This window comes from Loxodonta africana, chromosome 2 (genome assembly GCF_030014295.1).
Source record: "Loxodonta africana isolate mLoxAfr1 chromosome 2, mLoxAfr1.hap2, whole genome shotgun sequence".
Lineage (NCBI taxonomy): Eukaryota > Metazoa > Chordata > Mammalia > Proboscidea > Elephantidae > Loxodonta > Loxodonta africana.
The window spans coordinates 5,656,801-5,670,898 of NC_087343.1; the positions used below are offsets into that span (position 1 = coordinate 5,656,801).

Consider the following 14,098-nt stretch of genomic DNA (forward strand, 5'->3'; position numbering starts at 1 on the left):
TCCACCTGTCCATCTGTCCGTGCATCCATCCATCCATCCGTTGATTCATCTATTCAGCCATCTCTCCAACTATCCGTCCATCTGTCTGTCCTTCTGTCTGTCTGTCCGTCTGTCCATCCACCCACCCACCCCCATCCATTCACCTATCCATTCACAACCATCCATCCATCTGTCCATTCATCTATATAACCATCTTCCATCCATCCATTCCTCCCATGTGCCCTACCTGGTTTTCATCTGACCTTTATCATCCAATCAAGGTGGCCCTATGCACTACACCAGCCCTATGGGAGAAGATCCTAAAATATGGTAAATCCAAAACAAGGAGGAATCCACAGTGATCAACTAACCGGCGGTTTAAAGAAACTGAATCCAAAGAAAACTCTTATGTGGAAGCCTGCATTTTTAACCCATTTATTTCTCAACCCCAAAGCTTCATTCCATAGCAACTTGGCCCCAAAAGGAATCCATTTTTTTTTCTTTACCATTAGTGATATTGAAGGGAGAGCTCCTTGAGTACCCCCTGGAGGTTGCTGCTTGAGACTAGTATAGGAATCAAGGTGATTTGAAAAGATACACATTCAAATGGAATTTTTGAAGTGGTTCATTGTGTTTTGTATGGAATCCTCCAGGCTACTGGCCATGACCTGTACTTACAATTGCTATGCCTAGGTAGTTTCGAATGGATCTAATTTGGGGGTCTGATTAAAAAACTGACATTTTAAACAAATTTATGTCCTCCATTGTCAGACTATAAGATTATATGAGCTAATACAGCCTGAAGTGAGTATATCCTATCCAAAGAAAGAAGAAATTCTTTCTTTCCTTTATTTCTTTTTCTGGGTACTTTTCAGCAGATAAGAGGATAAATTTGGAAGACATATCTGTCTTAAAAATCCATTGCTGTTGAGTTGATTCCGACTGATAGCGGCCCTATAGGACAGAGTAGAACTGCCATTATAGGGTTTCCAACGAGTTGCTTGTGGATTTGAACTGCCAACCTCTTGGTTAAAGGCCATGGCTCACCATAGCTCTTAACCACTGCACAACCAGGGCTCCGTATCTATCTTAGGTAGATAAATAAATAAAGATAAATTTAATAAAGATAGATAAAGATAATTAGATAAAGATAAATAAATGTGGAGAATATATCTGTCTTATAGACATGTAAAGTATTATAATGTAATGTGCAAAGATCTGGAGATAGAAAACCAAAAGGGAAGAACACACTCGACATTTCTCAAGCTGAAAGAACTAAAAAAAGAAATTTAAGCCTCAAGTTGCAGTATTGAAGGATTCTACCAGCAAAATATTGAATGTCATAGGAAACATCAAAAAAAGATGGAAGGAACACACAGAGTCACTGTACCAAAAACAATTGGTCAACATTTACCCATTTCAGGAGGTAGCATATGATCAAGAACTCATGGTATTGGAAGAAGAAGTCTAAGCTGCACTGAAGGCATTTGCAAAAAACAAGGCTCCAGGAATTGATGGAATACCAATTGAGATGTTTCAACAAACTGATGCAAGGCTGGAAGCACTCACTCATCTATGCCAAGAAACTTGGAAGACAGCTATCTGGCCAACCAACTGGAAGAGATCCATATTTCTGCTCTTCCAAAAGAAAGATGATCCAAAGGAAGGTTGAAATTATCAAAAAAATATCATTAATATCACAAGCAAGTAAGATTTTGCTGAAGAGCATTCAAAAATGATTGCAACAATATATTGATAGGGAATTGCCAGAAATTCAAGTGGGATTCAGAAGAGGATGTGGAATGAGGGATATCATTGCTGATGTCAGATAGATCCTGGCTGAAAGCAGAGAATACCAGAAAGATGTTTACCTGTGTTTTATTGACTATGCAAAGGCATTTGACGGTGTGGATCATAACAAATTATGGATAACGTTGTGAAGAATGGGAATTCCAGAACACTTAATTGTGCTCATGAGAAACCTGTACATAGATTTAGAGGCAGTCATTCAAACAGAACAAGGGGATACTGCGTGGCTTAAAGTCAGGAAAGGTGTGTGTCAGGGTTGTATCCTTTCACCATACTTATTCAGTCTGTAACTGAGCAAATAACCCAAGAAGCTGGACTATGTGAAGAAAAACAGGGCATCAGGATTGGAGGAAGACTCATTAACAACCTGCGTTACGCAGATGATACAACCTTGCTTGCTGAAAGTGAAAAGGACTTGAAGTACTTACTAATGGAAGTACTTACTAATGAAGATCAAAGACCACAGCCTTCAGTATGGGTTGCACCTCAACATAAAAAAACAAAAATCCTTACAACTGGACCAATAGCAACATCCTGATAAACGGAGAAAAGATTGAAGTTGTCAAGGATTTCATTTAACTTGGATCCACAACCAACACCCATGGAAACAGCAGTCAAAAAATCAAAGGACGCATTGCATTGGGCAAATTGGCTGCAAGAGACCTCTTTAAAATGTAAAAAAGCAAAGACGTCACTTTGAGGACTAAGGTGTGCCTGACTCAAGCCATGGTATTTTCAGTTGCCTCATATTTATGTGAAAGCTGGACAATGAATAAGGAAGACCAAAGAAGAATTGACCCCTTTGATTTATGGTGTTGGTGAAGAATATTGAATATACCATGGACTGTCAAAAGAACAAAAAAATCTGTCTTGGAAGAAGTACAGCCAGAATACTCCTTAGAAGCAAGGATGGCAAGACTTGGTCTCACACACTTTGGACATGTTATTGGGGGGGCCAGTCCCTGGACAAGGAGATCATGCTTGGTAAAGTAGAGGGTCAGTGAAAAAGAGGAAGACCCTCAATGAGATGGATTGACACAGTGGCTGCAACAATGAGCTCAAACATAGCAGTGATTGTAAAGATGGCACAGGACAGGGCAGTATTTCGTTCTTTTGTACATGGGGTCGCTATTAGTCGGAACCCACTCGACAGCACCTAACAACAACAAGACTGTGCTTGTCCTACTTTATGGGTCTGTGGGTCAGACAACACCCAGTTCATGATGGGCAGCTCAGGTTGCATGGTGACTTGGTAGCCCATAGTTAGGCATTCAGTCTCTATTAAGGCCCAGTAACAAGCCAAAAACTGTTTCTCAAAAGGAGAGTAGTTACCTACAGAGGATGGTTTTGAATTGGAATCGATTCAATGACACTTGACAACAACAATAACAACACCTAACGTACAATTTTGGTATGATTAAAATGAGCTCAAATTTGCAAGGAGTCCCTAGTGGTAGAAACAGTTAATGTGCTTGAATGCTAACTGAAAAGTTGGAAGTTCCAGTTCACCCAGAGGTGTCTCAGAAGAAGGGCCTGGCAATCTACTTCGGAAAAAATCAGCCATTGAAACCCCCGCGGAGCACAGTTCTACTCTGCCACAAATGGGGTCACTGTGAGTCAGAGTTGCTGTCAGAGACAGCAAATAGTTTTTAAACTTTGGAAAGCTGTAGCTAGAAATATCCCTAGAAGCTAGATATTTGAGAGTTTTTAGGACAGACATAATGTCATGTTTTAGTGACACAGGAATGTAATTGACAGTGTGTAAGTAAAATCAGATTAACCCAAAACCAAAAAACCCACTGCTGTCGAGTCGATCCGGATTAGAAAAATCAATTACGCCTTTAACACCTATTTCCTGTCTATACACTTGTCATAGTACTGCCTGCTAAGCCTACGTCACAGCGTTTCTATGGAGATTCAATGATAAAATAGTTCTAAAAGGTCCTCGAAAAAATTAAAACCTGGCAAATGTAGCAAAAGACAAGAAACAGTCTTCTGTGGGAAAGTGTGTCGGTTGCTGCTTAGAATAATTTAGATGGGTTTAGTCTTCAAAATTAATTGTTAGAAAGCCTTAATGACTTCAAAAACCCTTTTTAAAATGCTCTGAGATCAGTACAAACAACAGCAAATCATACTTTCAAAACATCGCTCTATCCAGACCCCGCTGTCTGTATCTGAGCCTGTCCCTGCACGGTTATGTGTGCAAAGGCTGGGCAAACTCAACACGATACACTAAACTTGATGTGAGCCAGCAATTCATGTATGTATCTACCTTAATATGTCTACGATTTTCCCTGTTTAAGTAAAAATAACTTGTTTCCAATGGCATGAAGCATTTGTTCTGCTGGGGAAATAGAATTCTTTGAAGACAAATTCTTATATGGAAAAAAAGGGAAGCTGTTATGGATTGAATTGTATCCCCCCAAAATGTGTGTCAACTTGGCTAGGCTTTGATTCCCAGTACTGTGTGGTTGCCCTCCATTTTGTGATCTGATGTGATTTTCCTATGTGTTTTAAATCCTAGACTTTATGCCTGTGGTTATGATCCTATTTGGGAGGAGCTGTCTGTTATGTTAATGAGGCAGGATACAATCTACAGGATTAGCTTGTATCTTGAGTCAATCTCTTGTGAGATATAAAAGAGAGAAGCAAGCAAAGAGGAGAGGGACCTCATTACCACCAAGAAAGAAGAGCCAGGAGCAGAGCACATCCTTTGGACCCAGGGTCCCTGTGCTGCTGAGAAGCTCCTAGACCAGGGGAAGATTTATGACAAGGACCTTCCCCCAGAGGAAAGCCTCCCTCTAGAGCTGGTGCCCCAAATTTAGACTTCTAGTCTCCTAAACTGTGAGAGAATAAATTTCTGTTTGTTAAAGCCATCTACTGGTGGTATTTCTGTTATAGCAGCACTAGATAACTAAGATAGGAGTTCAGGGCATGAATTTATGTAGCTTTGACCTACACCTCTTGGTGACACAGAGACCACCCCTTGACTTGTTTGTTTCACAGCCCTGGTCCTGGGCTCACTCCTGTTGGGTCTTTTAATTTTGCCTTAAGTCAAATATATCCATGGACACAGATTACATTGGCCACCACAGCCAACTCTGACACAGCTGTGGTTGGAGACACATTGACCCATCTCCAGCCCAAAGAGAAAGTCAGAGCCAAAGGCCTGTTGATGGCAGATCTTCTATGTTTCCACCTGAAGGGAAGGATGAAAATTCAGCTGGGATGAAGAGAACCACCTGGAATAAGATCGGAACAGTCAGCTCAAGCTTCATTCTGACTACCAAATCAACCTCACTGTTATTCCCAAAGTCATTTATTGAGCACCAGCTGTCTGCCCTGGGCTTTGGACTTTCCATATATTGCCTATCTTCTTACCACATCCCTCACTGATAGATATTAATTTGTAAATGTAGCCTAGAAATAGAAACTGAGTTTCTGGGAGGCAAAGTTCTTTATCAAATGTTACACATATAGGAAGAGGCAGAAGGGGGTTCAACCTAAGACTGATTCCACAGCTGATATCTATTCAATTAGGAAGGAAGACCTGGTGAGCTACTTCTGAAAATCAGCCAAGAAAAATCCCATGGATCACAACAGTCCAAATCAAAACCAATCCTGGGAACGGTGCAGGAGCGGGCGGTGTTCCGTTCTGCTGTGCATGGGTTTGTCATGAGTTGTGGGTCAACTCAATGGCAGCTAACACCACCACCACCTTTTAATATTAAAATAGTCACAATTTAGGATTTAAAAAAGTGCATGTGTTCAGAAAATGATCTGAAGTATATTGACAAGGGCTGAGAAATTCCTCTGGTAAACGGTTTAAAATAAGAACTTAAAACCAACTTATATACTAGTGTGAAAAATTAGCTGAAGTACCTTTGAAATAAATTGAGTTTACTATAAAATTGTGCTTAAAATTACCATAAAATTATCACTTTCCGTAGTTGTTGTCGTTAGGTGCAGTCCAGTGGATCCCAACTCACAGTGACCGTATGTACAACAGAATGAAACAATTGAGCCCATTGTTGCAGCCACTGTATTAGTCCACCTCATTGAGGGTCTTCCTCTTTTCCATGACCCTCTACTTTACCAAGCATGATGTCCTGATAACAGCCCAAAGTATGTGAGACCAAGTCTTGCCATCCTTGCTTTCAAGGAGCACTCTGGCTGTATTTCTTCCGAGACAGGTTTGTCCATTCTTCTGGCAGTTCATGGTATAATCAATATTCTTCACCAGCACCACAATTCAAAGGCGTCAATTCTTCTTTGGTCTTCTTTATTCATTGTCCAGCTTTTGCATGCATATAAGGTGATTGAAAACACCATGGGACGTATAACTTCTTTCCAAAGAAACACCTCTATAATTTAATAGCCGTTTAGGCTAGTGTTTTGTGCTAAGCAAGCAATTTCAATTAATGTTGAGAGACTTTAACGGGAATCTTTGGCAAGTAAGTTTACAAATCTTTATAAGCAAGCGACCACTGACGAAGAAGTCTTCTAAATCATGCCGATGCTTAGTTAGATTTGGTTCAGTTACATATCATTGGTTTTTATAGAGAATCCCCATGACATGCTTCAAAATTTTCATTTGGCCAATCACAAATAAGTTAAGGCACAGAAGGTCCAGGGGCCCCGCAGGACAGAGAGCCTTCCACAGCAGACCACCGAGGATAACACATGTGGAGAAACCCCACAACTAATGCGGACCACTCCAGGACACGAAGAACAGTCGTGAAAAGACATTTATTGCTTTCAGAGTTTTGCTTTCCGGAATCATCGTTTTTCCCAGGAGGGAAGTGCCTGGAGATAATTTGACTCCTGAACCCTTCCACCCTCTTCCAGCAGTGAGCATCTCTTTCCTATTTGTTTTATGGAACATGCGCTTTTCTTCTCTCCTGTTGGGATCTCAGAGTAGGGGAGTTTTGGAAAGAGTATTCACCGAAGTCTCAGAGTGAATGGTGCTGATAGCCTAGAAGTTTCCTGTAACCCTGTGATACCCAGGTCAGCCTCCTATCATCACCGTAATGGCAACAACGTCGCAACGTAAAATCACACCGGTAGGGCAGGCAGCAGAGAAGACAGTACATCCCTTATGTCTCTCTTTCTATTTTAGCTCAGTTATTCTCATCACCAGCAATGGCCCAAGATCTAGAGATACAGAGTGATGGCCTGTTTACAAATGAAGATGATTAATTATTTTACCTCCAGTTGAAGAAAAGGGGAAGCAACCTCCTAATTTTAACTCTGCAAGAGAGTCAGGGGTGATCGATGGGCAGAGGGTAGCCATGTGGTGTTTATTGTCTCACTAGAGACGGTTTCCTGACCCTAGAGGATGCCTGTGGTGCCTGGTTCCCTCAGTCCACTTTGCTCTTTGCCCAGCCCAGTTTCAACCTTGAGAAACAATCTTGCTTCTCTTTGGATCCGCACTCTCTCCAAATACTGTGCTTTGATTATTTCTGTTTGTCCAGCCCACTTCACTCCTGTGTGCAACATAACCGTTTGTTATTTCTTCTGGAGCCAAGCTAACATCGCTTACTGCCTTCCTGAATGTCACCAGTGTTTGCTTGGCCTTTTTGGTTCATTGGCTACGTTCTGCAGGCCAGCGGGCTGTGGGGTTCAATGATATCCAATATTGTGTGAACTGGAGGCTGTAAGAATTTGAAAGATAGGGTAGAACATAGCATAAAGCTGAGGGATGGAGCTTTATATTATCTCAATGTTTTTGGATGAAAAGAAAAACTGTTTGTGGTCACCCAGGCTGGTGCCTCCAAGCCCCCACCCCAGTGTCCCAAAGCAGTGGGGAGCAGCATGGATGGCTCTTGCACTGTCACCTTTGACATGTAAAGGGTCACCATGGGTGACTCACCACCAGCTTGGAGGACCTGTGGTGATGCTGACTCAGTGGTTGGGTGCAAAGTGTGCTTGGTTATGGGCCACCTGGATTGCCTCATTGTCTCCTGGGAAGCAGTGTGGAGGATCAGAAAGCGCCAGCAAGATGGTGGCCCTTGTCTGGCCCTACCAATAGACTTAGGACAAGCCACTCAACCTCTCTGGGTCTCCTTTCCTCCACTGCAGAGCCTATGACTTTTAAAAAGTGTAGCTTCTCAGTCCCCATGTGGTTCTATCCATACTGCAGTTAGGAAGGGAGTGCTTTCCCTCTAGGTAGCAAAACGCCATTGCAACTCTGCACGCTGTGTGAAGGATTTAGACAGAACACTGGGCTATAAGGTGGGCTGAGTACTGTCCCCTGCACTCAGCTCTCTCAGGGACGATCTGGAGGTGAGCAGGGAAGTGGGCTGAGTTCTGCTCCTGCACTCAGCTCTCTAGGAGAGGATCTGGAGGTGAGCAGGGAGGTGGGCTGAGTCCTGGCCCCTGCACTCACCTCTCCAGGTGTGGGCTCTGGAGGTGAGCAGGGAGGTGGGCTGAGTCCTGGCCCCTGCACTCACCTCTCCAGGTGTGGGCTCTGGAGGTGAGCAGGGAGGTGGGCTGAGTCCTGCCCCCTTACTCACCTTTCTAGGAGAGGCTCTGGAGGCAAGCATTGGGTGATGCTGCTCAGTTCCCCTCCAGGGCCAGTGAGTCCACAGACCACGTCCTCAGTCGTACTTCCATTTCCACACCTGTCCTTGTCCCTCATCTGGCTACTTCCACAAAACGGCCCCCATGAAATGTCCATAATCGATCCAATGCCACTTGTCACTGAAATGTCTCCTGTGTGGCCTACTCGCTCCTTGTCCCATGTATTTTCCTTGCCCTATGAGTTCCCCCGAGGACGGAGCCGTGTCTTAGGCTTCTGCTTGGCCTCTAGCACAGTGGAGATGCTGAGCGAGTGATGGGCCACCAATGTGGCTGGTTGACTTCCCTTAGAGGACGAGTGATTACAAGGTGAGTGCATATTCATGCCTGGTTGTTCACTCTCGGTTCTCTCTGTGGTGTGTTCTAGCTCAGGTCTGCTGCCCCAGTAGAGGTTTCCTGAAGCAACGCCCACGGCCCTGAAGCTCATACAACAAATGTGGTTTTCCCCAGCCCTCTCCCTCCATTGCGGTGGTCAGTTCTCACAGGGGCCCCATAAACACTTACAGCTGAGGAGGCAGGCTCAGGCGGGGAGGGCCTGCCAGAGTCACACGGACCCCGCAGTCTTTTGACTTTCAGTCCTTGTCCACAGATTTCCCTCTCAATGTATCAGCTGTATTTCCGAAGGTGGAGTGAACCGTAAACCCAAAACCAAACCTGTTACCATCGAGTCGATTCCGACTCATAGCGACCCTACAGGACAGGCTAGAACTGCCCCATAGGGTTTCCAAGGAGTGGCTGGTGGATTCGAACTGCCGACCTTTTGCTCAGCAGCCATAGCACTTAACCGCTACACCACCAGGGCTCCAAGAAACCTGTTCCTATTTGTTCTGCATGGGGGACCTTTCCCGAGTGAGGTGAACTTGATAACCGCTCCACACAGAAACCGTGTGGAGTGAACGCAGGAGCTGAAAAATTTAGGACTGAGCCCTGCCTTTTCCGAGCAATGGACTTGAGAGGCCCTGTGTCCTCATGGGAGCCTGTGTGAGTTTGGGGTGGAATATGGTAGTAATCTGCTCACCGGAGCCCTAAGGCCTTGGTGATTCTCTCTGGCTGAGCATCAACTTGTAAACTGCCTGCAGGTTGGTCTTGGCCTGCTGGGCTGGACTGGGCTGGGGCTGCTGGTGTGGGGGAGGGTGGGGGCTGGACTGGGCTGCTGGGCTGGGCTGGGCTGGGCTGGGTTCCTGGGCTGCTGGGCTATGCTTGACTGCTGGGCTGGGCTGGGCGGAGCGGGGCTAGACTGGGCTGCCGGGGTGGGGGGCTGGGCTGCTGGTCTGGGCTGGGCTGGGCTGGGCTGGGCTCCCAGGCTCGGTGGAGCAGGGCTGGACAGGGCTGCTGAGGGGGGTGGGCTGGGCTGCTGGGTTGGGCTGCTGGGCTGCTGGGCTGGACTGAGGCTGCTGGGCTGGACTGAGGCTGCTGGGCTGGGCTGCTGGACTGGGCTGCTGGGCTGGGCTGGACTGGACTGTGATGGGCTGCTGGGCTGGGCTGCTGGGCGGGACTGGGCTGGGCTGCGGTGGACTGGGCTGCTGGGCTGGGCGGCTGGGCTGGTCTGCTGGGCTATGCTGGGCTGGGCTGCTGGGCTGGACTGCGCTGGACTGGGTGGGCTGCTGGGCTAGGCTGCTGGTCTGGACTGGGCTGGCCTGGGCTGCTAGGCGGGACGGAGTGGGCTGCTGGGCTAGGCTGGGCTGGGCTGGGCTGCTGGGCAGGACGGGGTGGGCTGCTGGGCTAGGCTGGGCTGGACTGGGCTGGGCTGGGCTGGGCTGCTGGGCGGGACGGAGTGGGCTGCTGGGCTAGGCTGGGCTGGACTGGGCTGGGCTGGGCTGGACTGGGCTGGGCTGGGCTGGGCTGGACTGGGCTGCTGGGCAGGACTGGGTGGGCTGCTGGGCTAGGCTGGGCTGGACTGGGCTGGGCTGAGCTGGGCTGCTGGGCTGGGCTGCTGGACTGGGCTGGGGCTGCTGGGCTGTGTTGGGCTGGACTGGGCTGGGCTGGGCTGCTGGGCTGTGTTGGGCTGGACTGGGCTGGGTTGGGCTGCTGGGTGGGACTGGGCGGGGCTGCTGGGCTAGGCTGGGCTGGGCTGAGCTGCTGGGCTGGACTGCTGGGCTGGGCTGCTGGGCTGGGCTGCTGAGCTGGACTGCTGGGCAGGGCGGAGCTGTGCAAGAACCGGGCCTGCCTCCGGGAAATCTACTGAATAGGAAGGGAAAGCACAGTGAGTTTGCCTTATTTCCTCCCTTTCGCTCTGTGGTGTCTGGCTTGACTCGATTTCCTTCCAGTCAGTGGAGGTGTGGGTGTCTGTCCTAGAGGGCTGGGGTTCACAGGCAGAGCTCAGGGCTCCTGGGAGTGAGCCAGCTGCAGGGCTCCACCCCGGCTCCCTGGGTGTTGACACCTCTGAGGGATGGAGTAAGGCTTGCGGCCAAGGCTTAGGCAGCCTGGGCCCCATGGTCAGGGCCTAGCACGTGTGGTCATGAGGGCGGTCACCGCCGCTGGCTCGCCTCCATGTGACTGGACCCCTGTGTTTCCCTGCACTGGCCTGGCCGCCAATGGGGCCATCCCGGTCTGAGTAAGACTTGAAGCAGTAGTGGAGCTTTAAACTACTTCCCACTGCTTTTAAAATGAATAGTTCTCATCAGTTTAAGTGGAAAATAGTAGTACTTTTTCATTAAATACATTTCTTCCTTAACTTCCAGTTTCTAATAAAACTAACGGAAATGCTTGCAAAAGAAATCCAGCTCAGGACATATACCAAAAATAGGAACCTGCAAGACAGAGAAGGACTGCCCCATACCGTTTCCAAGCAGCGGCTGGTGGATTTGAACTGCCGACCTTTTGGTTAGCAGCTGAGCCCTTAACCACTTGACCACCAGGACTCTTCAGGACGTGTGGGGAGGCTGAAATCAAGCCAAATGTTGCCAGTAACCTAGCCAACCTTTAGGGTATAATAAACCTTCTGGCTGCCCCTCAGGCACAGTGGATCCAGAAATAACTGTTGACAGGATTTTCAATCATTGTAGCGGCCCAGCTCTGGAAACTTTTTCTTTAAAATACGTGTTGTTGTTAGTTGCGGTTGATTCCAACCCCATGTGTACAGAACAGAACTGCTCCATAGGGTTTTCAAGGCTGTGACCGTTCGGAAATGGATCGCCAGGCCTGTCTTCCAGGGTGCCTCTGGGTGGGTTTGAACTGCCAACCTTTGAGTAGTAGTCAGGCACTTAACCATTTGTACCCTCCAGGGTCTGGAATCTATTTATCTACCTACCTACCTATCTATATCACAAATTGTTAACGTGCTTGGCTACCTAGCCAAAAGGTTGGAGGTTTTAGTCCACACAGAAGCGTGACTTGGAGGAAAGGCCTGGTGATCTACTTCCAAAAAACCAGCCATTGAAAACCCTATGGAGCACAGTTCTGCTCTGACACACGTGGGGCTGCCATGAATTAGAACCAACTGGATGGCAGCTAGTTAATCATACACACACGCATGCACACACGCACACACACTATTCCCTAAAGAGTCACTCTTCATTTTACATCAGGAGAGGAAAATGTCTGGAAAGAAGTATGCTCAGGGGCTTTCCTGGGAAGATGACTGCCCGGATCCTTTGTGTACACAGTGTAATTGCATTACAGCAGATAGCCTGGGGGCTCAAAGACCTTCCGCTAAAGGTCAGGTGGCCAGGGTGGAGAACTCCTAGCAGAGGATGACATGTCACTGGGTTTCGTGACTGCTGCTCCTCAGAGCCGCCAGCAGAGGTCAGCACTCAGGGCACTGCCCCGTGGCCCAGAGAGCAGTGCCTGTGTGTTTGGGGCGCAGAAGCCAGTAGCAGAGACTAAAAGCTACAGCGAAAGCTAGACTTGGTTCCTCCTCAAGCAAGTGAGGAGGAGCCGGCACCTGTCCTTTGAGCAGACGTCCCCAGGAGCCAAGCTACCTGAAGGTCATCAAGAAAGGAGACTCTGTTCTTTACAGAGGTGAAATACCACAGGCAGCATTCAGGCTTGCCCAGTCTGCCCCAAAGCTTCCCGTTAACTTCTGTCCCCACCTGCTTCTTATGACCATTTCAATCCACTCTTAAAACATGCTCGGCTGCTAACGGAAAGGCTGGAGGCTCATGTCCACCCAGAGGCACCTCGGAAGAAAGGCCTATTCCTTGTGAAATCGGCCACTGAAGACCCTGTGGTCCACCACTCTACTCTGACACACATAAGGTTGCCAGGAGGCGGGGTCAACTCGATGACAACTGATTTGGCTTATTTTGCAAAGACTATGGTTTCTAGGAGCCCTGGGGGCGCAGTGGTTCACAGCTATGGCTGCTAACCAAGAGGTCGGCGGTTAAATCAGTCGCTCCTTGGAAACCGCATGGGGCAGCTGTGCTCAGTCGTACAGGGTTGCTATGAGTTAGAATCAGCTGGACAGTAGCGGGGTGTCTGGTGTTTGGTGTGGGTTTCTAAGACTCATTTCCTGGACCTTTTGATGGAAAGAATACTACTTATGCAGTGTGAATAGCATGGTATTTGTAAGACTTGAGATAGAACCACTACAGTGTTGTCATGTTGACTCCAACTCGCGGTGACCCCGTGTGTATTAGAGCAGAACTGTGCTCCACGGGGTTTCCAAAGGCTGATTTTTCAGGAGATTGCCAGGGCTTTCTTCCGAGGAGCCTCTGCGTGGAGTCCAACGGCCAACCTTTTGGTTAGCAGCCGCGAGCGTTAACCGTTTGGGCTACCCAAGGACTCCCTTGAAACGTTAAAAGATTTAAGTAGATGAATTATTTTAAGTGGCGGGCTAGCCGACAATGACTGGATCTCTGAGGCGGTAGATCAGGTGTGCATGATTTTATTTAAAATGTGTCCAATAAGATCTCCCACCTGGAATGAACATTTTAAACCTCTTTCTGCATATTTATCATAGACAGCATTTCCTCAGTCCATGGAGTTTCTCAGGAAGTTCTAAGTAACTTAACAGAAGAGAAAAATGAAACGCTGATGATTAAATAATAGGGAGTTTATATCATACCACAGCGAGGACACTCACATGTCCCAGCCTTGGGCACACACAAGTGACTACTGGGTGAGGGAGATCCGGTCATGCAAGTTGTCAGACGTCACTTGGCCTCTGTTGGGAGTTCAGGCATTCACTGTCACCTATGATCACGTGGGTCAGATGGCATCAGTGAACGGGGAACTGTCTTTGCTTTGGGTGGCTGTCTGGCCCTCGGAGAGAAGACAGGAGCACTGTCAGAGGAGAATTCTCCACAGCCGGAGAGCCTGTTCGCATCTGGCCTCGGCGGCCTGCACCCCCGGGAAGGTGTGCCCGGTGCCACCTGGCCTCTGCTCCTGGGTGCCCCTGCCTGCATCTAGCGGCATCTCTGGAGCACAGCAAGCCACATCAGCATAGGGAGCGCGTTTCAACCAAATGGGCAGTTTTTTTTTTTTTTTTTAATCACTAGAACCTGGCAATATTAAATTTTTGTTTTCATGAGCCGAAGATCATAGCACGAATGAGGTGTAAATGTCGTCACAGAAGACTACGGGGCCGCAGAAGGACATGTCTTCAAGTTATGCTGACCTGCCAGGGACAGGAACAAAGACGTGGAGCACAGCAGACAGGCACCGGCCATGCAGTGTCCTGTGAGATACGCAGGGCGCCTGCCGGGGACGCAGACCGAGCGGGGCGGTGGGATGCCTGCGGCTCCCGGGAGCTGCTGCCATGGAAAGAAGCGAAGGACATGTGGCCGGAGCA

At 48.0% G+C, this 14,098-nt stretch overlaps 1 protein-coding gene across 1 annotated transcript; it reads right to left on the reverse strand.

Annotated features, from left to right (window-relative positions):
- Positions 1 to 9,599: 9,599 nt before the first annotated feature.
- On the reverse strand, positions 9,600 to 14,086 carry LOC135230422 (uncharacterized). The gene is made up of 2 exons (XM_064279683.1): positions 13,970 to 14,086; positions 9,600 to 10,124 (listed from the first exon to the last, which is right to left on the reverse strand). The coding sequence occupies exons 1-2, from the start codon at positions 14,084 to 14,086 to the stop codon at positions 9,600 to 9,602; spliced, it is 642 nt and encodes a 213-aa protein (XP_064135753.1).
- Positions 14,087 to 14,098: the final 12 nt, after the last annotated feature.

Bases quoted from the DNA above. Each gene is read 5' to 3' on its own strand.
- LOC135230422 (XM_064279683.1), bottom strand. From the start codon at position 14,086: ATGTCCTTCGCTTCTTTCCATGGCAGCAGCTCCCGGGAGCCGCAGGCA. The intron at 10,125-13,969 runs GTGCCTGTCTGC...CCCGCCCAGCAG, and splicing joins CACAGGACACTGCATGGCCG to CCCAGCCCAGCCCAGCCCAG.